General features: G+C 47.0%; 2 protein-coding genes across 2 annotated transcripts; one reads left to right on the top strand and one right to left on the bottom strand.

Moving 5' to 3' along the window:
• Window positions 1-16,117: 16,117 nt before the first annotated feature.
• On the top strand, window positions 16,118-20,620 carry LOC127331183 (aspartyl protease family protein 1). The gene is made up of 10 exons (XM_051357245.2): window positions 16,118-16,670; window positions 16,756-16,891; window positions 17,669-17,892; window positions 17,982-18,206; window positions 18,324-18,459; window positions 18,539-18,612; window positions 18,702-18,801; window positions 18,885-18,945; window positions 20,095-20,166; window positions 20,238-20,620. Exons 1-10 carry the CDS (start codon window positions 16,342-16,344, stop codon window positions 20,438-20,440), a joined length of 1,560 nt encoding a protein of 519 aa, XP_051213205.1. The 5' UTR covers window positions 16,118-16,341; the 3' UTR covers window positions 20,441-20,620.
• Window positions 20,621-21,043: 423 nt separating this feature from the next.
• LOC127331181 (uncharacterized) lies at window positions 21,044-22,734 on the bottom strand. The gene is made up of 5 exons (XM_051357244.2): window positions 22,519-22,734; window positions 22,325-22,447; window positions 22,033-22,251; window positions 21,771-21,938; window positions 21,044-21,612 (listed from the first exon to the last, which is right to left on the bottom strand). The coding sequence occupies exons 1-5, from the start codon at window positions 22,651-22,653 to the stop codon at window positions 21,349-21,351; spliced, it is 909 nt and encodes a 302-aa protein (XP_051213204.1). The 5' UTR covers window positions 22,654-22,734; the 3' UTR covers window positions 21,044-21,348.
• Window positions 22,735-25,786: the final 3,052 nt, after the last annotated feature.

Here is a 25,786-nt window from a genome sequence, read left to right as displayed (position 1 = left end):
GTCTATGTTGTCCCGGTATGGATGTCTAAGTTGAGAATAATCAATAGCGAGAAATCCAATGCGAGCTTTCTCCTTAGACCTTTGTACAGGCGGCATAGAGGTACCCCTTTGTGACACTTTGTTAAAACATGTGCATTGCGATGATCCGGTAGTCCAAGCTAATTAGGACAAGGTGCGGGCACTATTAGTATACTATGCATGAGGCTTGCAACTTGTAAGATATAATTTACATGATACATATGCTTTATTACTACCGTTGACAAAATTGTTTTATGTTTTCAAAATCAAAGCTCTAGCACAAATATAGCAATCGATGCTTTTCCTCTATGGAGGACCATTCTTTTACTTTCATTGTTGAGTCAGTTCACCTATTTCTCTCCACCTCAAGAAGCAAACACTTGTGTGAACTGTGCATTGATTCCTACATACTTGCATATTGCACTTACTATATTACTCTATGTTGACAATATCCATGAGATATACATGTTACAAGTTGAAAGCAACCGCTGAAACTTAATCTTCCTTTGCGTTGCTTCAATGCTTTTACTATGAATTATTGCTTTATGAGTTAACTCTTATGCAAGACTTATTGATGCTTGTCTTGAAGTACTATTCATGAAAAGTCTTTGCTATATGATTCAATTGTTTACTCATGTCATATACATTGTTTTGATCGCTGCATTCATTACATATGTTTACAAATAGTATGATCAAGGTTATGATGGCATGTCACTCCAGAAATTATCTTTGTTATCGTTTTACCTGCTCGGGACGAAACGAGAACTAAGCAGGGATGCTGATACGTCTCCGACGTATCGATAATTTCTTGTGTTCCATGCCACATTATTGATGATATCTACATGTTTTATGCACACTTTATATCATATTCGTGCATTTTCTGGAACTAACCTATTAACAAGATGCCGAAGTGCCAGTTGTTGTTTTCTGCTGTTTTTGGTTTCAGAAATCCTAGTAACGAAATATTCTCGGAATTGGACGAAATCAACGCCCAGGGTCCTATTTTGCCACGAAGCTTCCAGAAGACCGAAGAGGAGACGAAGTGGGGCCACGAGGCGCCCAAACCCTAGGGCGGCGCGGCCTGCCCCTTGGCCGCGCCGGCCTGTAGTGTGGGCCCCTCGTGCCGCCTCTTGACCTGCCCTTCCGCCTACTTAAAGCCTCCTTCCCGAAACCCCCAGTACCGAGAGCCACGATACGGAAAACCTTCCAGAGACGCCGCCGCCGCCAATCCCATCTCGGGGGATTCAGGAGATCGCCTCCGGCACCCTGCCGAAGAGGGGAATCATCTCCCGGAGGACTCTACGCCGCCATGGTCGCCTCCGGAGTGATGTGTGAGTAGTCTACCCCTGGACTATGGGTCCATAGCAGTAGCTAGATGGTTGTCTTCTCCCCATTGTGCTTAATTGTCGGGTCTTGTGAGCTGCCTAACATGATCAAGATCATCTATCTGTAATTCTATATGTTGTGTTTGTTGGGATCCGATGAATAGAGAATACTTGTTATGTTGATTATCAAAGTTATGTCTATGTGTTGTTTATGATCTTGCATGCTCTCCGTTACTAGTAGATGCTCTGGCCAAGTAGATGCTTGTAACTCCAAGAGGGAGTATTTATGCTCGATAGTGGGTTCATGTCTCCGTGAATCTGGGGAAGTGACAGAAATCTCTAAGATTATGGATGTGCTGTTGCCACTAGGGATAAAACATTGGTGCTATGTTCGAGGATATAGTCACTGATTACATTACGCGCAATACTTAATGCAATTGTCTGTTGTTAGCAACTTAATACTGGAAGGGGTTCGGATGATAACCTGAAGGTGGACTTTTTAGGCATAGATGCATGCTGGATAGCGGTCTATGTACTTTGTCGTAATGCCCAATTAAATCTCACAATACTCATCATAATATGTATGTGCATGGTCATGCCCTCTTTATTTGTCAATTGCCCAACTGTAATTTGTTCACCCAACATGCTGTTTATCTTATGGGAGAGACACCTCTAGTGAACTGTGGACCCCGGTCCAATTCTCTATCTTGAAATACAATCTCTTGCAATCTTGTTCTCTTGTTTTCTGCAAACAATCATCATCCACACTATACATCTAATCCTTTGTTACAGCAAGCCGGTGAGATTGACAACCTCGCTGTTTCGTTGGGGCAAAGTACTTTGGTTGTGTTGTGCAGGTTCCACGTTGGCGCCGGAATCCCTGGTGTTGCGCCGCACTACATCCCGCCGCCATCAACCTTCAACGTGCTTCTTGGCTCCTACTAGTTCGATAAACCTTGGTTTCATACTGAGGGAAAACTTGCCGTTGTACGCATCACACCTTCCTCTTGGGGTTCCCAACGGACGCGTGCTGTACGCGTATCATGCGTCAACATCATCTGCAGCTGAGATGGCGGAGAAAACACCAGTCACATACGAAGAGCTGTCTGAGGAGCACAAGAAGAAGTTTGATGAGCTGAAAGCTCTCTTCGAAGCCGATCTCATCGGCTCTTTCGATAGGACCCGTACACATGGCATTAGGTGGAAAGGGTTCTCAGCCGAAGGGGCTCTCGATGAAGTAGACCTGTCTCTCCCTTCGGAGGATCGCACCAGAGCTCTGCGCCAGGAGGTTAATTACATGGTGGCTCATTCTCTACACCGTCATTCTGAGAGCCTGGTGAACGCTTTCGAGCGCATTGCGGTTCGCGTGGTTCAGGAAATCATGAAGCATCAGTACTCTCCGTCAAGACCTACCCTAGGGACTCACCAAGGAGAAATACTGTTCCAGACCAGACCGCAGCTGCCGTTCTCGCTAGCAGCTCCACAGCCGCCGGGTTCACCGGCGTACATCGTCTACAAGATTGGAGGCGATCCTGGTGATTACCAGTTCCTGAATGAACCACCTAAAGAAATCCCGCATGGATACATGTGCACGTACGTGCCGGACTGCAATAACTTGGCGCGCACGAACCAGATTACAGCAGGAGGGATTTCCGGAGCAGCAGGAGGGATCTCTGGGGTGGACGCCGATAAACAGGCGTGGCTAGATAAATATGCCACCGGAACGAGTCATCAAAGCTCGGCCCCTGCAACTCATACAGTGGACCAAATCAGTGCAATCTTGAGAGACCAGTTTGGCATGGTGCCAAAAAGGAGGGCAATCGGCTATTCCAAGCCGTACCCCAACGAGTATGATTTGATTCCACTGCCGCCCAAGTATCGACTCCCCGAGTTCTCAAAGTTTAGTGGCACAGAAGGGTCTAGTTCAATTGAGCATGTGAGCCGGTATTTGGCACAGTTGGGCATGATTTCAGCATCCGACCAGTTGCGTGTGAGGTTTTTCGCACAATCTCTCACAGGACCAGCTTTTGGGTGGTACACCTCGTTGCCACCAGATTCAATCCGGACGTGGAAGCAGCTGGAAGAGCAGTTTCACATGCAATATCACTCAGAAGCTACCGAGGCTGGCATTACCGATCTGGCACAAGTGCGACAGAAGCGTGGAGAAACGGTGTCAGAATACATTCAGCGTTTCAGGACTATGAGGAACCGATGTTATTCGGCTCGTTTGAATGAGAAAGAAGCAGTCGATCTGGCAGTGTTAGGCCTCGCGGCGCCGATCAAGGATCTGGCTTTCCAAGCGGAGTACACTTCACTGGCGCATATGGTTCAGAAATTATCATTATATGAGCAGCGCCACCCAGAATTATACCAAGATAAGTTCAAACGCCCTATAGGCCTGGTCGAGACAGAAGAAGTTGAAAACTCTACAGAAGACCAGGAGGTAGCTGTGGCTGAATGGGCTCGGGGGGCAAACCCCGTGTCCTGCAAATGGGTGAAGAAACAAGGGCCTGCAAAAGGGTTTGACTTCGATATAAGCAAAGCTGAGCAGATATTCGACTTATTGCTGAAGGAAAAGCAGCTGAAGTTACCCGAAGGCCATAAAATCCCTACGATGCAAGAGCTGAACGGAAGGCCGTACTGCAAGTGGCATCACTCGTTCACCCATATCACCAACGACTGCAAAGTGTTGCGTCAGCAAATCCAAATGGCGATAGAACAAGGGCGTCTGATTTTTGGTCAGTATGCCATGAAAGTAGACACGCAACCGTTCCCTGCCGTCAACATGGTGGAGTGCAGTCACCCCACGAGGCGTCAGCCAGATTTCTCCTTCGATATTAACATGGCAGGGCCTGTATACCACCCTTGCCAGGATAAAGAAGAGAGCAGTCGTTCTCGTGGCAAGGACAAGGAGGAGGCCGGCCCACGTGACCGGCCCCGATATGATGACAGACGGTACGTCACCGAGGAACAAGTGAGAAGCGTGCGGTATCAATGACCACTCTCCGAGCATCTCCTTAACAAATATGAGCGTCAGTATGACCGACGCCGGCGATATGACACAGCCGACGAAAGATATCGTCGGTCTGACGTAGACAACAGAAAGTATCGTTGGTATGATAAAGACGACGAAGGATATGAGCGCCGCGCTAAGGGAAAGTCAAGAGAGCAGGAAGACATGGACAGACACTGGGATTGTCCTTTCTTTAAGCATTGCTGGGATTCAGGAATGAGCCGATTGCCTACGATCGACAACTGCCCGGAATGTAGACAGAAGAAGAAGGACATGGGTGACGTGTCAGTGTTCAAACGTCTAGGGCCTCTCCCATCTCGGAACAAGCAAGCTGAGTCATCTAGGGTGGAAGATCTAGAGGAGTTAGAAGATGAAGAAGAAGAAGAGGATAGATACCACCGGCCAAGGTGGTGCCCTGATGGACTCAGTCACTCCCAAAAGCGTAGGGTTCAGCGGCTACGTAGCTTGGAGGAAGCCGAAAGGCAATACCTGCACACGTTGAGGAAAGCGCGGCCCGATCTGGCCGTGAAAATTCAGCAAACTTTGGACTAGGAGAATCGTCTACAGAAGAAAGAATGGCGCCCCAAGCATATGAAAGCCGATGAGAAGACATCGGCTGGCACAAATATGGTGTTCATCCTTCCGGCGGAGTTTTGCGCTCCCAGAACAGAAGAAGCGTCGGTAGCTCAGTTCGACTGTGGCCCACGGCCAGTTGTCTTTGAGAAGCCACAGGAGAAGGGCTACAAACATCTGAAGGCCCTATACCTAAAAGGTTACATCAATGGGCAGCCTGTCAGCAAGATGTTGGTTGACACCGGAGCGGCAGTCAATATAATGCCGTACTCCATGCTAAGACGTTTGGGACGCTCTACAGAAGATCTGATCAAAACCAACGTCACACTAAGCGACTTCAACGGCCAAGCATCAGAGACGCAAGGCGTTCTGAACGTGGATCTGACCGTAGGCCGAAAAACCATCCCTACGTCGTTCTTCATCGTCGACAGCAAAAGCACCTACGCTGTCCTGCTAGGGAGGGATTGGATTCACGCCAACTGTTGCATTCCATCCACAATGCACCAATGCCTGATACAATGGGATGGAGATGAAGTAGAGGTCGTTCATGCAGATGACTCTATTGAGATCTCAATAGCTGGCATGAATATTTGGGACGCGGAAGACCAAGGGCCACTCTCTGGAGTCAGTTTGGACGGCTGTGAGCGCATCGAAGCTACAAAAAACGGGGTGAGGCTGGTCTTATCCACCGGCCTGACAGAGTAGCAAGAACAACATCTATGGACGCACGTGGCAAGGCCGATCCCTGCGATCGGCCCCAAAAAATAAAAAGCAATGATACTACCTCAAGCATGTCACGTAGTTATAGTAGGGAGATTCCCTCCTGTAGTAGAGCACTAATAGGGTGTAAACCTTCATCGAGCAGTGCAATCAAAATGGGTGCCGATTCCTGTAATCGGCCCAAATTACCCTCTCCATACGTTTTGCTTGTGTTCAGCATTGATCTAGCAGGCGACGGAAAGCTAGGGTATGGGTTTACATCGGCTGATGAGCTAGAAGAGATTGACATTGGTCCTGGGGATAAGCCACGACCAACATTTATCAGCAAAAAGTTAGATCCGCGTCTGAGGGACCTGATGATAGCTTTGTTGAAAGAATACCCGGATTATTTTGCTTGGGATTACACAGAGATGCCCGGGTTAGACAGAAGTATCATTGAGCATCGGCTCCCTCTCAAGAAAGGATTTCGGCCGTTCCAGCAGCGAGCACGACAGATGAAGGCCGACATTTTAGAAGAAGTCAAGAAAGAGATCGAGAAGATGTTGGCCGCCCGGTTCATCAGGCCATGCATGTATGCAGAGTGGATTTCTAGTATTGTACCTGTGCAGAAAAAGGATGGCCGATGGCGCGTCGCCATAGATTTTCGAGATCTCAATAGAGCCACTCCAAAGGATGAATATCCCATGCCGGTGGCAGAAACATTGATCAATGCAGCTGCTGGTCATAAGGTTTTAAGTTTCATGGATGGCAATGCCGGCTACAACCAAATTTTTATGGCTCCAGAAGATATACACAAGACTGCATTCAGAGTACCAGGTTCAGTGGGCTTGTTTGAATATGTAGTCATGACATTTGGACTGAAAAACGCCGACGCAACATACCAAAGAGCCATGAATTACATCTTTCATGATCTGATCGGCAAGTTGGTGGAGATATACATCGATGACGTGGTGGTAAAGTCTGTTTCACTAGAAGGACACTTGGACGATTTGCGACGCATCCTAGACCGAACTAGGAAATTCGGACTGAGAATGAATCCAAAGAAGTGTGGTTTTGGCGTGACGGCCGGTCAATTCTTTGGTTTCTTGGTTCATGAACGCGGAATTGAGATCGGCTTGAAAAGTCAGGAGGTAGTGCAGACAATGCAACCACCTACCACTAAGAAGGAACTCCAGTCTCTCATCGGCAAAATCAACTTCGTCAGAAGGTTCATTTCCAATCTGTCAGGGCGAATCGAGCCGTTCATGGGACTGGTGAAAATTAAATCTGATGAGGAGTTTCGCTGGGGGGCAGAGCAACAGCGAGCGTTTGATGAGATTAAAGAATATCTGACAAAGCCACCTGTGTTGGTTCCACCTCAGCAAGACAAGCCATTCTATATTTACTTATCAGTAGCTGACACTTCCATCGCCTCAGTGGTGGTGCAACTTTATGATGGTCTGGAGAGAGTCGCTTTCTACCTCAGCAGAAGGATGTTGGATGCAGAGACGAGGTACCCTGAGATTGAGAAGTTGTGCCTCTGCCTATTTTTTACCTGCACCAAGCTTCGTCACGTCTTGTTGACAGCATAAATTATCATCATATAGTCAGACGTCGTCAAACATATGTTGTCGGCTCCTGTGCTGAAAGGCCGACTCGGTAAATGGATGTTTGCGTTATCAGAATTTGATCTCCGGTATCAACCTGCGAAGGTAGTCAAGGGACAAGCGTTGGCCGATCATATTGCTGAACGGATTAACACTGATATAGCAGCACTGTCGGTACGTGCATGGGCCATGTTTTTCGATGGATCGGTTTGTGGCAACGGTTGCGGCATCGGCATTCTACTCGTGTCGCCTCGGGGGGCAACATATTCCTTCTCCATCAGGCTACCTACCCCTTGCACTAACAATGTCGCTGAATATGAAGCAATACGCAAGGGAATGGAGTTGCTATTGGAAGCCGGGGCAGAAGCAGTGGAACTTTTTGGAGACTCGAAATTGGTGATCTCCCAACTCACGGAGGAATACAAGTGTGAGAGCGAGTCGCTCTTCCCATTATGGATGCACTGCCGAGAGTTGATGGCACAATTTAGGTACATAAACTTCAATTGGATCCCGAGGTCGCAAAATATCAAGGCGAACGATCTCGCACAGATGGCGTCAGGCTACAAGGACGTAGCAGAAGGAGCCGATGTTCAGGTACAGTTCCTGGAACCGGATGACTGGAGAGCCGATATCTTCAATTACTTGAAAGATCCGGCTCGGGGGGGCACCTAAACGGATAAGATACAAGGCCATGAAGTATGTCCTTATAGGAGATGACATGTTCTACATGACTTTGGAAGGGTTACTCCTCAAATGCCTGGGACCAGCCGAGTCGAATCGGCTCTTACACGAGGTACACGAAGGCGCCTGTGGAACTCACCAATCGGCTCATAAGATTAAATGGCTGATCAGGTAATCAGGGTTTTACTGGCCCACCATGCTTGAGGATTGCTTTAGGTACTATAAAGGATGTCAAGCGTGTCAGATGTTTGGGAAAATTCAGATGGTACCCGCATCAGCAATGAACCCCATCATCAAGCCTTGGCCATTTCGAGGTTGGGGCATGGATATGATCGGCAAAATCCATCCTCCATCGAGCAAAGGCCACGTCTGGATCTTGGCCATTACAGATTACTTCACTAAATGGGTGGAGGCCGTCCCTATGAAGTCAGTGAAATCAGAAGATGTTATCAATTTTGTGAAAGAACATGTCATTCATAGATTCGGGATTCCCCAGACTATCACGACCGATGGAGGTTCGGTTTTCATTTCCAAAGAGTTTAGAAAGTTCTGCGACGACATGGGAATCAAGTTGATCCGATCGTCTCCATACTATGCTCAGGCAAATGGGCAAGCTGAAGCATCCAACCAGAGCCTTATCAAGCTGATTAAGAGGAAAGTTGACGAGCACCCTAGACGTTGGCATGAGGTATTGTCAGAAGCTTTGTGGGCTTATCGCATGTCATGTCATGGAGCTATAAAAACCTCGCCATACCATCTGGTCTATGGACAAGAAGCCGTATTGCCTTGGGAAATTATGGCTGGATCGAGACGTGTTACGTTTCAGAATGATCTAACAACTGAAGAATATGCAGCCTTGATGTGTGATAGTATAGAGGATCTAACGGAACTCAGACTTTGATCGCTGGAGAAGATTAAAGAGAACAAAGCCAAGGTAGCTCGCGCGTATAATAAGAAGGTGAGACCAAATGAGTTCCACGTTGGTGATCTAGTATGGGAAGCTGTATTGCCATTAGGAACTAAGAATAAAGTGTATGGTAAATGGTCTCCTAATTGGCATGGGACATACAGAGTCGACCAAGTGTTAAAGGGTAACGCATACATGCTCGAGGAGCTGAATGGTGTGAAGTTCCCAGTAGCTGTCAATGGGCAGCATCTTAAGAAATATTTCCCAAGCATGTGGGATGACGGACAGTGAAATATGGGGGCCGATGCATGAAATCGGCCAGTAAAAAAAATATACATACAAAGCACAACCGATGCACAGACATCGACTTTAGAGAAATATGCAAAATAACAGGACGCAAGTACAGCCGATGCACATACATCGACTTCAGACTAAAAAGCCGATGCACAGACATCGACTCTAGAGGTACAAGCTCAATTGAGCAGTTATCAGATTACACAGAGAGGCTCTATTGAAGGAATGCCTCGAGGGCACGGAGGGCGTCAGCACGGACACGATCCACCTCGGCGATCTCGGCCTCATCATCTTCGTCCTTGCCTATCACTAGCTGTTTGTTCAGGGCACGTATTTCAGCCAGATCAGTCTTCAGTTCAGCTTTGAGGCCTGCTGCTTCCTCTTGGGAGCGGGCAATGAAAGCTTCCTTGTCTTGGATAAGCTTTTTGGTTGCCCGGGCCCTCTCTTCAAGGTCCTCCAACTCCTTTCGCAAGGTCTCAAGTTCAGCAGTACGGACAGAGGTGTCAGTTTTGACGTCCAAGGCCGCCTTTTTCTCATTAAGCCGCTGACATTTGTCTGTAATATCGGCTTTCAACGGAAGCTGGGCGTGGCGTAGGTCGATTCTCTGACGAGCCAACTTCACCCTAGACCTGTAGGCAGACAGAGTCACAACCGGCCAGAGTTTCACCTGCAACGTCACCGGGAGATGGGGCTGAATGTCTTCAAGAATGCTCTTCACTTCCTCGGGATTTTCAACCAATGTCTCAATTGAGGAGGAGAGCAGGGCCTTGAGACGCTGGAGTTGACCATGGGTAGCGCTGGGTCCTGGCTCTTCACTTGCCCTAGAAGTAGCTGGTTCGATGGATTCAGGGTCGAACGCTAGCAAGCTTGAGAGGTCGTAACCCTGACAAACAACAAGAACAACGTCAGTATGCAGCAAAAGAGAAGAGCAGAGCCAAGGAAAAGGAGTGTACCTCTCCTAAGACTAGAGGGACAACCGATGATGAGGTGATCGGCTCTTGTGTTTCTGCTGTGGGCTTGGCAAAGTTGGCAACCTTGTCAGCTACACTCTTAGAGGTTGCTAGGTCCAGGGTGGCGGATGGCATCAGTACCTCCTCAACTTCCCCACTAGAGGTGTCATCACTCTGCAAAGGAAGTGGTTAGCCAATGCGAGCAGCGATGGGTTAGCATGAAATATGAGCCGAGGAGAGTATGGAGAGTAATTACATTTGAAGCCCCTTGATTTGATGCAGGGGCTTGCGGTTCCTTTCGAGCTCTCTTGATGCATCGGCTCTTTGTGCGTACTTTGGTTGGAGCTTGGGGGCAACAAGTTCAGTAACTGACCTCTTCTTGGAAGCCGATGGTGGCAAATCTGGCTGGCTCTGCATGGTGATTTTCACAGAGTGGCCCGAACTCGAATTCCCTCGACTGGAGTGGGTTTCCTCGCTGGAGTTGTCTTCAGTGGAGGCCTGTAAAAGAAGAGTTAGTAAGCACAAGCATATTTATAGAAGCCCATAAGGGTAGATGAAATTGGTCAGTGCATGGATCAGCTTACGTGCAAACTTTCTTGAGCTGGAGTAGGGGTTTGGCGCTTCAAGGTCTTCCTGGCAGCTACTTTCCTCACTGCTGTTCTCGCCTGGGTTGAGGCTCGGGGGGCAGCTGGCCCGGAAGACATTTTGCTTTTGGGAGCCGATTTTGGTGAAATCGGCTGGCTCTGCATCACAACCTTCTTCAAGGGTGGTGAGCTTTTGCAGAAGAGAACCACTGGAGCTGGTGGGAGGAATTTGAAGGAGGAGCCGTCAGCATGTGCAGGTTCTGGACCATCTTGTTGCTGCAAGAAAACAGAGCAAGGTTATAAAAATCATTGTAAGCCACTGCAAGAAAATTGGTGAGTGGTGGTACCTGTTCTGCAGGGATATCATATTCAGCATCAAGTTGTTTCAGCAACGGTCCCAGAGCTCTTCTGAAGGCATGAGTCTTCCACATTGACCACCAGGCCTCAAAACCATCAGTTGATGAGGTGAAAGAGAGGTTGTGAGGAATTGGAATGGCTAGAGCATCAAAGAAGGAGTAACACCTCTGGCCGGTGAGGACATCAGGCAACTCAGCTCTGCTCTCTGTCAAGTGGTGGAGGAAGAAGTGTGGAGACACCTGCCCAAGACCAAACTGCCGGGCTACTACGACCGGCTGATAAGACTCATAACCAGGTTTGATGATCCTGTTTGAGGTGCTCATGCCAACTGGAAGGAAGCAAGGACGGATCATGATGGAATACAAGTGCCGGGTGCTGGGGTCATCGGCAAAGCTGTCTAGCCTGAAGGAGACTGGATTTTCAAAATTTTCAGACTCCTTGTAAGGAAAGAAGAGAGGATTGTCCAGGCCTTGGAAGAAAATCCTGAACCACTCTGATGCTTCCCTGGGGATCAGTTTGCTGCCTGGAAGGCTATATAGAGCTTGACCGTAGCTAGTGCATCGGATCTGCTTCCCATTAGCATCTGGGAAGGTGCAAGTGGCCAAAGGTGGAAAATTTGGGATCTGATTCTGAAAATACAGCTGAGCCCATAACTGAATAAACCACCAGGGACCTCCTGTTTTGACTGTCTTTTGGGAAAACAGGTTGACATACATCAGTTGGAGATATCGATAGACCTCTCCAAGGAACAGTTTGCCGATGCCAAGTTGGGTACCTCTGGCAAGTTCATAGGCCAAGGAAAGATAGTTCTTGGTTGGAGCAAGTGAAGGGCCACAGAATACGAAGTGTTCCAACCAGAAATTCAGGAAGGCCGTGTGTTCTTTCTCTGTTACAGGGCCTTTGGTTTTCATGTGGCGTCTAAGGCAGGCACCCCAATTTGTACACTCTGTTTTGGAGGAGAGTGTAAAAGGAACCTTTGGCAGCATAAAAGCAGAGGGGCTTGGGGATGCAATGTCTAGACCAGTGATCATGGCCACATCTAGCAGAGTTTGTGTCATGGGGCCATGGCCAAACATGAAGCAGTTTAGAGCATCAGACCAAAAGTAGCCGATGGTTTTCAGAAGGTTTTCATGTTTCTCAAGGGGAGACAGTGATAAGGATAAAGCATCGGCTATTCCTGTGGTTTCCCATGTGGCTTGATGAGTTTTGGATACTCTGCTGTACCATGACGCCCAATCTTCAGGAGGGTTAGGCCAGGCTCGTAAGCACTCGGCGCAGGAGGTTGGATCTAAGTTCTGGTTGACAAAGGGAATCCTATTGGCCTCGCAAGAAATCAAATGAGCAAGACTCTCGGTTGAACGGGGGCCAAGACAAAGAGAATTTGGAAGAGAAGGATGCGGCAACAGAATGTCTGATACCTAAAATTAATGATGTAATGAGACATTAATTCAGGTGTTTGCTGTTAATTCTAACACTATTGCTCGGATGGCGAGGAGCGGTTGAGGATTACCTTCAGGCCAGAGACTGTAGCGTTGGCGCTGGATGATTCCGCCATTTGATTCGCTGCGGAGTTGAATCTGCGCGATTGAGATCTGAGATTCGCGTGGCCGTGAGTTGGATTTTGTTCGAGCGGCGATTTGGGGATCTGAGTTTACTCTTTCAGACAAGGGTCGCAGGTTACCGTTTGAATAGGCAACTGAGTTGGCCTTAATCGCGCTTTATGGTAAAGGACCGATGCGTTGCCATCGGATCTTTGAGCGTTGACTTACTGTGACAATCAGCAAAAATTGACATGGAAACTTTTCTTCATTAATAAAGGGGTTTTTTTACAGAGAAGAGCCGATTGCTCAAGAGAGGAAGAACAAAAGAAGAGCCGATTACTACTACTAGTCCTATGCTAGTAGTCCCTAATCTAGGGGCCATCGCTGCCCTCGTCGTCGCCGTCGTAGCTGCCGTCGGCGCTGCTGTCGGCGAAGTCCTCGCCGCTGCTGCCGTAGCCCTCGGCAGGGGCTCTTTCCTCCTCGTCGTCATCGTCGTCGTCGTCGTCCTCCGACCCGGCGCGGAAGCGTTTCGCTGGCGTGTACTCGTCGGAGGAGTCGTCATCTTCCTCTTCCTCCTCCTCGTCGGAGGAGATGAAGCTGGCCCAGGAGAAGAGGTCGTCCTCGCTCTCCGCCTCTAGTTCCCCGTCGATGAGGAACCGGAGGTCGTCCTCCCCGTCGGTCAGGGGTAAATCGTCGTCTGACCCGACGACGGTCAGGGGTGCGTCGTCCACCCTGACGGTGAAGTCCCACTCCCTCTCGTCCCAATGCTCGGGAGCCTCCTTCTCGTACAACGCCATCTGGTTGTACTCCGGCATCGGCTCACTGGAGGAGGAGGACTGGAAGGAGAGACCCGGTGAGGCAGAGGAGGAAGAGGAAGACATGGTTGCAGAGGAGGGGTTTTTTTCCGATGGCTAGTGCGGAGCAAGGGGATGAGGAAGCGAACTGCTCGATGCGGTTAAATAAAGGGGATATAGTGGAGATGATTCAATGCTGCAGCGGTTTCCGAGGAGGTGGTGCCCAAAAACTGTCAAATCGTGCAGAGAAGTTGAGAAGGCAGGGCATCATGATGAAAGGATACTGTGGCGGTTCTGCTCTGCCACGACGTGACCCGACGAAGAAAAAACAGAGTGGTTTTGGAATTATCATTACCAAAACCAGGGGGCATGTGTTATCGCCAGATTTTAACCAAGTCAGCAGGTGGGCCGCGATTGAGATGGGCTTAGAAGATGTACACGTAGAATATTTCTAAATCGGCCTCATACGAGAGTCTGGGCTAGATTGCCCGTGTATCTGTACATTATGGTAGATTTAGAATTAAGAGATAGAGTTTAGTCGTACACGGTTAGGTTATTCCAAAAGTAGAAAGTCCACGGACTATAAATATGTACCTAGGGTTATTGAGAAAGGAGGACGATCACGTTTGCAACAAACCAATCTAGGCGCATCGCCACCCCTTGTTTCGAGGGTTTCTTCCGGGTAAGCGCCATGCTGCCTAGATCGTATCTTGCGATCAAGGATGGCAATGGGCAGGGTATGGGCAGGGTAGAGCAATACCATACCCATACCCGTATTGTCGATGGGTACAAACTTCTACCCATACCCGTGCCTATGGGTATAAAAGTTTACCCATACCCATACCCGGCGGGTACCCGTACCCATTGGGTACCCGGTGGGTAGGTTAAATTGTACACAAGTCACTTGCAATTTTACATTTATCAATAATAAATTCGATTAAAAAATGAATTATCTCAACTCGATAACAAGTAGTTTAGTACATAACAATTAAAAAATATGAGAATCCCATTCTCATAAAGTAACTCATAAGTAAACAAAAATAGACATGTCACGTAAGAAATTGACAATAAACGGGCAGGGTATGGGTATACCCGCGGGTACAAATCTATACCCGTGCCCTACCCATGACTTAACGGGTAGGGTATGGGTACTACCCATGGGCGTGAAAGTGTATCCATACCCTGCCCATGCGGGTACGGTACCCGCGGGTACCCGTACCCATGGGTAAAATTGCCATCCTTACTTGCGATCTAAGCAGCATCAAGTTTATTCGTTGTTTATGTGTTGCTCGTACTGAAGCCTTGTTGATGGCGAGCAACACCGTTATCATAGATATGTTAGGGCTAGCATTGATACTTTCTTTATGCATTTGCTTAGTTATGCTACCCTTAGATATCTAGCTGCCTTTACACCTATCATAGGCGTAAGGGCAGCATCTTGCTTAGTCTTTATTTAGTAGATTCGATCTGTTACGGTTGTTCCTTGTTCTTCAAGGATTAGTTTGATATCCATATGGTTAGGCCTTGCAAACGGGTTGAATGATCCAGTAGAGCGTAAGGTACGGTTTGCTGATCTTAGAAGAGATGTTCCGGGAATCAACTCTATGTTGGTTTTTTGGCCTTTCCTAGGGCTGATTTTCTGTTATCTTTCGTATCTACAAGGCTCAACTACGTGTAGGACGTTCCGGTTATATGGTGAAAACCCTAGATCATCGTGGATCGCGTTAACTTCGTGTTGATCAAGCAGGACCACCATGTTATCGTAGATCCAATACGAATCATGGGTGGATCGGCTCCCTGAGCCGATTCACAGGATAACCTGAGAGCCGATCGAGGCTCGTATTTAATGTTTACGTGTCTACCATGCAGGAAATTAATCGAAGTAATCTATCACCTTCCTGACCAGGTATAGGTCAGGTGGCACGCCCTTGCACCAGCTAGGACGCGTGCCGGAGCATTGCGGGCCGTCGCCCGAGGGACCAGGGCCCACCAGCAGTCCTGGGAGCCTCCCGGCTCTCCGTGTTGCCCGTCGCTGCTCGCCGGTGGGTTTTTGCAGGCAACAACATCTCAAAAATATATCTGATATGCCGATTTCGATGCACTTTCATGTGCACTAATGTTAATGGGTCCCTTATGCATTGCGTGTGTGCCCGTGCTAGTCCGACATACTGACGTTCGAGAAAGGTATATATAACCCTATGTAGCACCAAAGCCCTTACCTAGCCATGAGAGAAAGCGACGAGGCAGAGAGCAGGATAAGACCTCCTCCGAGCCCAATTCATAATACAACCCAGAGAGGGGAGATCGCAAAGGGCATATATTTTGTTGTTGGTCAAAACTAGCCGCTAGATTGCTTTCCGGGAGTAAAAGAACCCTAGCGCCACACGGATTTGTTGAAAGCATTTCATGACATAGAAATAGGTTACGAATTTTTTGAAAACATTTCATGACATAGAAACGGCTGGGTTACAGATTCGCTGAAAACATTTCATGACGTAGAAACGGCTGGGTTACGGATTTTTTGAAAACATTTCATTGGCATAGGCACGCACATTGAACATCTACGAGACCACGATTTTCAAATCTAAAATCAGTCCAATTTTGACAAACCTAGATTCAAATCGGTGGCCGGTGCTGTTGTACATGTACTGTCTCCATTCAGATATGCCCCCGGAATGGTGAGTAGAGAGAAAGGTGGGAGCTCCTGAGCTAAAGCATGCCGCGTTCCTTTAATTTTACAGCCCACGAGTGAAAAGCAACTCCAATTATTTGGTTCTGTACTAGAAGCCGCTCAAAATAATTCCAAAGCAAAGCAAAGCTACTCGACGCCGCACCCACTGACACTGTCACACGCCACACCGGCCGGAAATCCCGTCGCCGACCGACCTCCGCCGCCGCCACCCCGCCTATGCCCTGGCACAGCCTCAAGAGCGACACCCGATCGTCGTCGATTTAACTACACCTATCGGATCCATCACATGCGGCGGCGACATCTCTGATGACGCCCCAGCTCCTCCGCGCGCTGCTCCCGGTCCTGCTCTTCGCCGGCGTCGCGGGCGGTACCAGCGGCGGCAGAGGCCAATGGACCAGGGCGCCGTCGCTGGAGTTCCACCACAGGTTCTCCGCGCCCGTGCGGCGGTGGGCGGACGCCCGCGGGCACCAGCTCCCCGGCGGCTGGCCGGCGCCCGGCGGAGCCGCCTACGTCGCCGCCCTCGCCGGGCACGACCGCCACCGCGTGCTGTCGGCCGGCGGCGGCGCCGGGGATCACCCTCCGCCTCTCACCTTCTCCGAGGGGAACGCCACGCTGAAGGTCAGCAACCTCGGATTGTAAGGCCTCTAGCTACTTTCCTCTTCTTTCAGTTATCTGTGTGCACTTTTGATGTTGGTGCTCGATCTGTGTTTCTTGTTGTAGCTTGCACTATGCTCTTGTCACGGTGGGCACGCCGGGCCACACGTTCATGGTGGCGCTGGACACCGGCAGCGACCTCTTCTGGCTTCCTTGCCAGTGCGACGGCTGCACGCCGCCGGCCTCGGGCACTTCCGGAGCAGTAAGACCTCTGTTCTATTCATAATTTTGCTGGATCCTTGGATCAAGAGGACGTTTCTGCATAAATCAGAGCTAAACGCCCGTACACGCTGCATTTTGTTTTACAATAATTGTTGCCCCATTTACTTACAAACTGTTTCGTACTGGGATTTTGGCTACCAGCTATCCTATATCATTATATACAACAGGAAGATTACTTGGTGTGTATCTGATCAACATTGGGTATTCTGTCAAAAAAAAAAAAATTGGGCTGTTGGATATGTACAACACAAGCTCATTGGTTAGGCACAATTTTTTATGGCTCTGGCCTCTTGTGTTCATGCAGTTCAGTGACCGAACATGTTTGATATCTTTCTTTTGGTGGATTTTTAGCAGAGGGTTAGGATTTTAGCTGTATTCAAGCATTTGAAATATACCACAGAAACTTTCACAATAATTTCTTAACATGGTGGTGAAATAGAAGTGTAAATACGAAGCTCAATTTAGGCTTGTTGATCCTATAGTTTGATCATTTCACACTTCATATAAATGACTGAGGCAATAGTTTGGATAGAACACCTTCTGATGTCACCACATCACTGTTCCTATCCCACTGCTCTGTTCTTATTCCTTCATATTTTAAGATTTTCTCATTATAAAGAATTTTCTCTATCATTTTATTTCTTTTTTGATATTCTTTTTGCTGGTAGTTTACTACATGCCTGCATTGTATTTATATGTTCTCTTTGATAGTTTCAAATTTTCCTACTTATAGTTTGTTAATTATCTGAGATTTCAGGCTTCTTTGTACATTCCTAGCTTGTCATCAACAAGCCAAGGAGTTCCTTGCAACAGTGACTTTTGTGGTCTTAGAAAAGAATGTTCTGGAACATCAAGTTGTCCATACAAGATGGTGTATGTCTCTGCGGACACATCATCTTCCGGATTTCTCGTGGAGGACGTGCTTTACCTATCAACAGAGGATACCCGCCCTCAAATTCTCAAGGCACAAATAACGTTTGGGTAATATTTACTCTCGATCTAGTGAGATGAAGATATTCTTTTCCCAGTTTTGATGAACTATGAACTATGAAGTATTTTATTTTTATCAGATGCGGACAGGTTCAGACAGGGTCATTTCTGGATGCTGCTGCTCCAAATGGTCTTTTTGGACTTGGGGTAGACATGATATCAGTTCCTAGCATTCTTGCACAGAAAGGTCTTACAACTGATTCCTTCTCAATGTGTTTTGGCCGTGATGGTATTGGGAGGATCAGTTTCGGAGACCAAGGCAGCTCGGACCAACAGGAGACACCACTCGATATCAACCAGAAACAGTGAGCATTTTTTTTTCATTTACCAGGCTTACAATTAGGTATTGTATTTTTCCGCCTAGTACATTTTTGTCTGCTCCTGATAATTTGGCCCATCTGGGATAATTTGTTATTTTCCAGCCCTACGTATGCCATCACTATCACTGGGATTTCTGTTGGAAATAATGCAATGGATTTGGAGTTTAGTACAATTTTTGACACAGGGACATCCTTCACATACTTGGCAGATCCAGCATATACAGATATAACAGAGAGTGTAAGTAAACTATCTGACTTTGTTTAGCCTTTCTTCAAGAGGGGAATAATTCATGTCGTAGTTATTTCTCCTTTTTCAGTTCCATAGTCAAGTTCAAGCAAATCGCCATGCCGCTGACTCAAGAATTCCTTTTGAATATTGTTATGATCTAAGGTTATTTTTTATCACAAATAAATTCTGTCTGAACTTCTGTGCTGTATCTTTTATCAATCAATGATAAAATGACCAAGGTTAACTTACAGCTCTAATGAGGCAAGGATCCAAACTCCTGGTATTAGTCTTAGAACTCTTGGTGGAAGTCTGTTCCCTGCTATTGATCCAGGGCAGGTTATCTCTATTCAGGTATTGCAAGCCTCATATTCTGCAATTCTTGTAACACTGGGATCATGTTTATTTAACCATGCTGTTTTCTTTGATATTTGCAGCAACATGAGTATGTCTATTGCTTGGCGATTGTCAAGAGCACAAAACTAAATATAATTGGACGTAAGTTTACCGCAGAACTATTGCTTTGGAACCTGTTCTGGTGCATTAGATTATTAACACTAGTGTATGAAGTTTCACAATGTTGTTTTTGAACTTTTTATATATGCCAAGATCATTCATGAGAACCAAACATGCCAATTTTCTGGCTACTGTGTTTAGTTTTTTGTCTCATTTTTATCTTTTCTGATGAGCAATGCGATCATGTTTGTAGTGATTTCATCCCACGACAAATTAACCTTGCCACTCAGAACCAAAGTCATCGTGATTTTTTTAACATTAGTGAATTATGTTCACTGATGCGGGTAACAGAAGAGGAAACTCATATATGCATTTCATGTTCTTTCTTTTGCTGTGACTGTCAATATTGACAGTTGTATATCTTTCTAGTGGACATACAGTTGCTTGTCCAAGTTATCTAAATATATTATCTTCTCCCAAGAATGTAAAATATCTCATATTTAAGATCTGAGGTTTCTGATGTAGTATGATACAACTTTGTTTTGCTGCTTAACCGTACCTATGGTACTGGATTTTGTTTGTTTTCTTCCATGAGACATATAGAATAGCTGCTTTTGTTCTTATGGATTGTGTCAAAGAATAGTACTCCCTCTATCCCAAATATAAGATGTAATAACATCCAATGCATGAGTGAATTAGATGTAATAACATTTTCTATTATGGGACGGAGGGAGTGGTAAAGAACTAGTCAGCCACTAACACACAATAGCATGGTTACAAGGGCATTAACATAGTACTCATATTCGCAGCTAAACACTAAAATAAATTACACCGCATGGCACAAACACCAATATAAATAATATAACTGGGTACAAAAATTGCAGTGCCTGTTTTATTTAGGCATAATGAAGCTCAGCAAGACAGAAATATTGGTGCTACGAAAGCCTATGTACAAGACTATGCAAAGTTTGGCTAAATAAAATAATCTAGAAACAAGAAAAAATAAGGCTTACTAATATTTAAGCATAAAATTAAAGAGTGATCACAATGGATCAGTCTTGACACCTAAATAGGTAGTCTAATTTTCCTCATGCAATTTCTTTCTGCATAGCACATTCAATGTTAAGAACAGTTTTTTTTACTTAATAGTAAGAACAGTTAATAATACGACTCTACATTTTTGTGGTGCAGAAAATTTCATGACCGGTATTCGTGTTGTGTTCGACCGAGAAAGGAAAATACTTGGTTGGAAGAAATTCAACTGTAAGTAAATCAGTACGTGCTTTGTTTCTTCACAAAAAGTTGTTTGCTTATGACATGTTCTACTGATACAGGTTATGACACTGATAGTTCAAACCCTCTCTCCATCAACTCACGGAATTCATCAGGTTCAACACCTGAGAATTACTCTCCTGAGAAGACAAAAAACCCTGCCGGCGTTACCCAGTTGAGGCCTCTTAGCAGCTCCCCTCATGTAATGTGGCATAGTAATAGTTTACTCCTGATGTTTCTGTTCCTCAACTTTCTGGTCTTCTAATTGGTTCTGTAATGACATGGTTGTAAATTAGTTCTCACTGTTACCATGTAGATAAACTAGGGAATGACTAGGTGGTAGTTAGTACAGCATAGAGAACAGCACCACTTACATGTCCTGTAAATTGCCTATTTTGTCGAGATCGAGAAAGTAAAATTGTGATGGCCGGTTTTTTGTGGCTCACTTTTTCCCCCTATTTTCTTCCATGAAGAATTCTTGTCACTTGATGGCATTCACAAGAATGATTAAGGACAGACAACATGTAACCACTTTGGATGCTTTTTTTTTTTTTTTGTTTTCTTCCGGGAAGAATTATTGTCAGTTGATAGCATTCACAAAAAATGATCAAGGACAAACGACATGTGACCACTTTGGATGCTTGTAATTTTTTGGTTTTTTTTGAAAGTGCAACTTCGAAAAAGTAGCTCGACATAAAATTTTCAGAGAAATTCAACTGATCATCACAACACTAACAACAGTAACATGTGACCACTTTGGATGCTTGTAATTTTTTTTTTTGAAAGCGTAGCTTCGAAAAAGTAGCTCGGCATAAATTTTTCAGAGAAATCCAATAGTGATGGGACAACACTACAGTGCTTGCAAATGTAATGCTGGAACACACTATCGATATATTTAATAAATGTAGTTACAAAACAGTTTGTACGCTCCTGAGGAGCTTAAGCAGTTTGGAACACTCTAAATAATGAATAACAAAACAATTGAATTTGTAAGCTAGACCTTGAAATCCATGCCATCTGAGAGAATCTAAAGAATCTCGGCCATACGGCCGCGTACTGAAGAGTGCTCAAACTGAAGCACGCAACCGAAACAACAGTAGAAGTCATTCCACCATTGGAACAAACCACACCACACCACACCCATCAGCTTAGCTTATTCTCCCACACAATCATCTAGGCATCAGGCGACGCCAGCACGCTCAATTTGTTGCCTGGGGTGACCGGGACACCGTCGCCGTCAAACTCGTCTTCTTCGCCGTCGAAGTCAAGGCGCATCCCCTCCATGACGTCGTCGTAGGACGCACCGAGGTCCTCCTGGGAGGTGAGCTGGTGGTACTCCACGAGCTGGATGAGGCTCTGGTTCTCCCGGGCGAGGTTGGCGTTGTCCTGCGCCAGCCGGGACTTCTCGGCGAGCAGAGCCTCGAGCTGCAGCCTCACCTGAAATCGTTGCACAACACGAAGACATCAGAAGGGGAATGGTCTTTAACTGAACAGAGCCAGTGAGCAATTCTAGAATTTCATTTCTGGAGCGCATCGTGTCTGAGTGTGTTTGTGAGAGATGAGGAAGAGAGGCATGATGTGGTGGTGATTCTTACCAGGTCGTCTTCTTCGGGGGCGGCTCCTCCGTTGTCGTACCCGTCTCTGAGCCTCCTGTTCTCCTCCTCCAGCAGGCCGCAGCGCTCCTGCATGAAGTGCAGCTCCGACTTGATGGTCTTGAGCTCCCTCGCCAGATTGGCCGCCCTGCCCGCCATCGAGACCGCAAGCTGCGGGACACAGCGTTGATGTAATCAGTAAGACCTTCCACGAAATTGGTGCGAAAATCAGAGTTTTTTTTTTTGTTTGTTTGCAGGCACCCACGCTGCGCGCTCGCTTCAGATTGGTGCTCTGCGCGACCTCGGAGGAGGCCCGGACATCCCCGCTGCTGGTCTCGTCACGCGGCTGCGCGTCGGCGGCGCCGACGTCTTTTTGCGCGTCATCGAGGGCCGCGAGCTCCGTGGAGGCGCCGCACTGACGCTTCGCGTGGGGCTCCTCGCACTCCCTCGCCTGGGACGAGCAGGTGGCGAGAGCGCTCACTCCCTGAGACACAGAGTGTCAGATTCATCGTTATTTCATCGGATCGTAAGGGACAAAGAAAGGAGGAATCTTGAACCTTCTGGGCGGCGGTGAGCGTGTCGGAGAGCTGCGCGAGGGAGGCGGCGACGGAGTCGAGGCCCCGGACCAGCATCAGCGAGTCCTCCCGGAGGCGCTTGGGCCGCTCGGACGCCGCGCCGCACTGCATCGAGCAGAGCAGACGTCAAGATCCGTCCGGCGAACGGTGGGGATGGATGGGCGAGTAGCACGTACCGTGGCGGCGGCGGAGGAGGATACGACGAGGCGGCGGTCCTCGAGGATGGTGTCGACGCGGGTGCGGAGGCCGTCCCAGAAGCGGTCGTCGGAGGAGGGGCTGCAGAGTACCAGGGACGCGGCCGACGACTCCATCGGAGGAGAAGCAGAGCAACGGCTAGTTTTGTTTTGTTTTGGAAGTTGGGAGTGGATGGGCGAGCCAAGAGTGGGCAGGGGGGAGTGATTTAAGTCGGGAGGCGCTTCGCAACGGTCGAATTAAAGTGGAGGGGACTTATCTCTTGAGGTCGTCGGTGCGATGCTCCAACCTCCAGGTCTCGCTGCACTTATTTTGTGGCAGACTTTTTCATACTCTTTTATTCAAATCAAGTAAGCGGAAAAACTTGCTTGGTACACGTCCAACATGATACGCTCTGGTACAATGCTCCCGAATATTGATGAAAACGCCACCTCTTAATGAAAGAATATATATTCCGACTTTACTAGATACACACGTGTCAAAAATCGGGTTTGAGCTATGCTAGCTGCCGGTATAGACTTATTCCTAGAGGAGAGAGAGAATGGAAAACCCTCTAGGGGCGTAAATGGAACGACATATCGGTCTCATTGTTGCCATTTTTCGGGTGAAAGGCAATTAATTATTAGAGTGGTAAAAAAAGAATACTACATATGCTATGCCGATATTGCTTCCCTAGATTACCTTATTACCTCTTTACGATGTGAAGGCAATCTTTCAATTGGGTTCGATGGCCCTTCTAAATGAACACTCAATTTGTTGGATGGGAGGAGGGGTCTCGAAGGACCTCGATTGCTGCATTTGTATCATCGTCGGCGGGGTACATTTTACACACATGACTCCAAAAGAAATAAAAAAGGATGCAACACAATCCTACGCACGCAATTGCATACTAGACACTAAAAAAAGGGAAAAGCAAGATCCAAGATTGCACCGCTAGCCACATTGACACGACCCGGGATGTACAACTTGTGAAGGAGAAGATCTTGGATACCAAGAACAGTCCACCTAGAGAGAATGCAACATTAGTCACGTGTCATGGCGGTGAACAAGGCCACCGTCTAGTACTCTCCAAATTGTAAGGTGCTTGGTTCCTGGTCGCTTAGCCCTGGCTACCTGAGTAGCAATAGGTGTCTAGCTTAGAATTTTTCGAGTCATCACTATGAAGCCTTTCAACTAAAGTATCTTGAGTGATCGCTTTAGCACGTGCCAGAGAAAGATCCTCTTTCAAGAACCAGCAACCACATAAAAAGGATACAAATACCTAGATATCATAGGCAAATGGTCATCTTCTGAGACATCAACAATAGTAAAACATAATTGAAGGTATGGGTATCTTTAGTGTTTGTTTTGTCGATCTTGTTGACCATACATTGGAGGATTATTCGTAGGAAACTCCTTTACCCTGCTTACCTTCCGAGTGCCAGAAATTTGAGTTACTTTGGAATACCTGGCTTGGGAAATCATACCCATCATGCACACATCTTTCTTTAGGTCTAGTTGTGATAGCACGCTTCACATTTCTGGTAACAAGGGTCGTTGCTTTTAGCCTTTCTTATACCTGCAGTGACTTTAACGGCATCAAACCAGGCTATTATTCGGCCTTTATCTTGCTCTAAGGAGCAGCCTCGCGGACTACTATAGTTGTTGAGATACATATCCTTGTATATCCGGATGTGTATCTTCTGTAGTTATGTATAGCGATACATATCTTTGTATTTATTATTGGGCCCGCCTCTTTTCTTGTATAGTCGAGGACGTGGCCTATATATGTAACGCCATATGCACCCAATCAATACATTGTGAGTTGCATCCGTTTCTACATGGTATCAGACACCTATCGTTCCTAACCTAGCCGCCGCGCCCCTCTCTCCCCGCGCGCGCCGCCCCACCCTCCAACCCAAGCGCCGCCGCCCTTGTGCCGCCGCTGCGTGTGCTCCTCTTCACGCCGCGCCGCCGCCGCACCTGCAGCCGACGCCACGCCTTGATACGTCTCCAACGTATCGATAATTTCTTATGTTCCATGCTTGTTTTATGACAATACCTACATATTTTATACATACCTTATGTCATATTTATGCATTTTCCCAAGACTAACCTATTAACAAGATGCCGAAGAGCCGATTCTGTTTTCTGCTGTTTTTGGTTTCAGAAATCCTAGTAAGGAAATATTCTCGGAATTGGACGAAATCAACGCCCAGGATCTTATTTTTCCACGAAGCTTCCAGAAGTCCGAAAGGGAAACGAAGTGGGGCGACGAGGCGGCCACATAGCAGGGCGGCGCGGCCCAGGCTTGGGCCGCGCGGCCCTAGCGTGTGGGCCCCTCGTGGCGCCCCCTGACCTACCCTTCCACCTACATAAGCCTTCGTCGATAATAACTCTAGTACCGAGAGCCACGATACGGAAAACCTTCCAGAGACGCCGCCGCCGCCAATCCCATCTCGGGGGATTCAGGAGATCGCCTCCGGCACCCTGCCGGAGAGGGGAATCATCTCCCGGAGGACTCTTCACCGCCATGGTCGCGCTCCGGAGTGATGTGTGAGTAGTTCACCCCTGGACTATGGGTCCATAGCAGTAGCTAGATGGTTGTCTTCTCCTCATTGTGCTATCATTGTTGGATCTTGTGAGCTACCTAACATGATCAAGATCATCTATTTGTAATGCTACATGTTGCGTTTGTTGGGATCCGATGAATATTGAATGCTATGTTATGTTGATTATCAATCTATCATCTATGTGTTGTTTATGATCTTGCATGCTCTCCGTTATTAGTAGAGGCTCTGGCCAAGTCGTTACTTGTAACTCCAAGAGGGAGTATTTATGCTCGATAGTGGGTTCATGCCTCCATTAAATCTGGACAGTGACAGAAAGTTCTAAGGTTGTGGATGTGCTGTTGCCACTAGGGATAAAACATCAATGCTATGTCTAAGGATGCATTTGTTGATTACATTACGCACCATACTTAATGCAATTGTATGTTGTTTACAACTTAATACTAAAGGGGTTCGGATGATAACCTGAAGGTGGACTTTTTAGGCATAGATGCATGCTGGATAGCGGTCTATGTAATTTGTCGGAATGCCCAATTGAATTTCACACTACTCATCATAACATGTATGTGTATTATCATGCCATCTCTATTTGTCAATTGCCCAACTGTAATTTGTTCACCCAACATGCTATATCTTATCGGAGAGACACCACTAGTGAACTGTGGACCCTGATCCATTCTTTTACATCGAATACAATCTACTG

The sequence above is a fragment of the Lolium perenne genome, chromosome 2, assembly GCF_019359855.2.
Source record: "Lolium perenne isolate Kyuss_39 chromosome 2, Kyuss_2.0, whole genome shotgun sequence".
NCBI lineage: Eukaryota > Viridiplantae > Streptophyta > Magnoliopsida > Poales > Poaceae > Lolium > Lolium perenne.
Note: the sequence above shows the minus strand (reverse complement) of the source record. Positions and strands in the feature narration are given on the sequence as shown.

Excerpts from the sequence above, each read along its gene's own strand:
- LOC127331183 (XM_051357245.2), top strand. The coding sequence starts at position 16,342 with ATGACGCCCCAGCTCCTCCGCGCGCTGCTCCCGGTCCTGCTCTTCGCC. Across the intron at positions 16,892-17,668 it reads CCTCGGGCACTTCCGGAGCA|GCTTCTTTGTACATTCCTAG; the intron begins GTAAGACCTCTG and ends CTGAGATTTCAG. Across the intron at positions 18,946-20,094 it reads AAAACTAAATATAATTGGAC|AAAATTTCATGACCGGTATT; the intron begins GTAAGTTTACCG and ends TTTGTGGTGCAG.
- LOC127331181 (XM_051357244.2), bottom strand. The coding sequence starts at position 22,653 with ATGGAGTCGTCGGCCGCGTCCCTGGTACTCTGCAGCCCCTCCTCCGAC. Across the intron at positions 22,448-22,518 it reads CCTCCTCCGCCGCCGCCACG|TGCGGCGCGGCGTCCGAGCG; the intron begins GTACGTGCTACT and ends TGCTCGATGCAG. Across the intron at positions 21,613-21,770 it reads CCCCCGAAGAAGACGACCTG|GTGAGGCTGCAGCTCGAGGC; the intron begins GTAAGAATCACC and ends CAACGATTTCAG.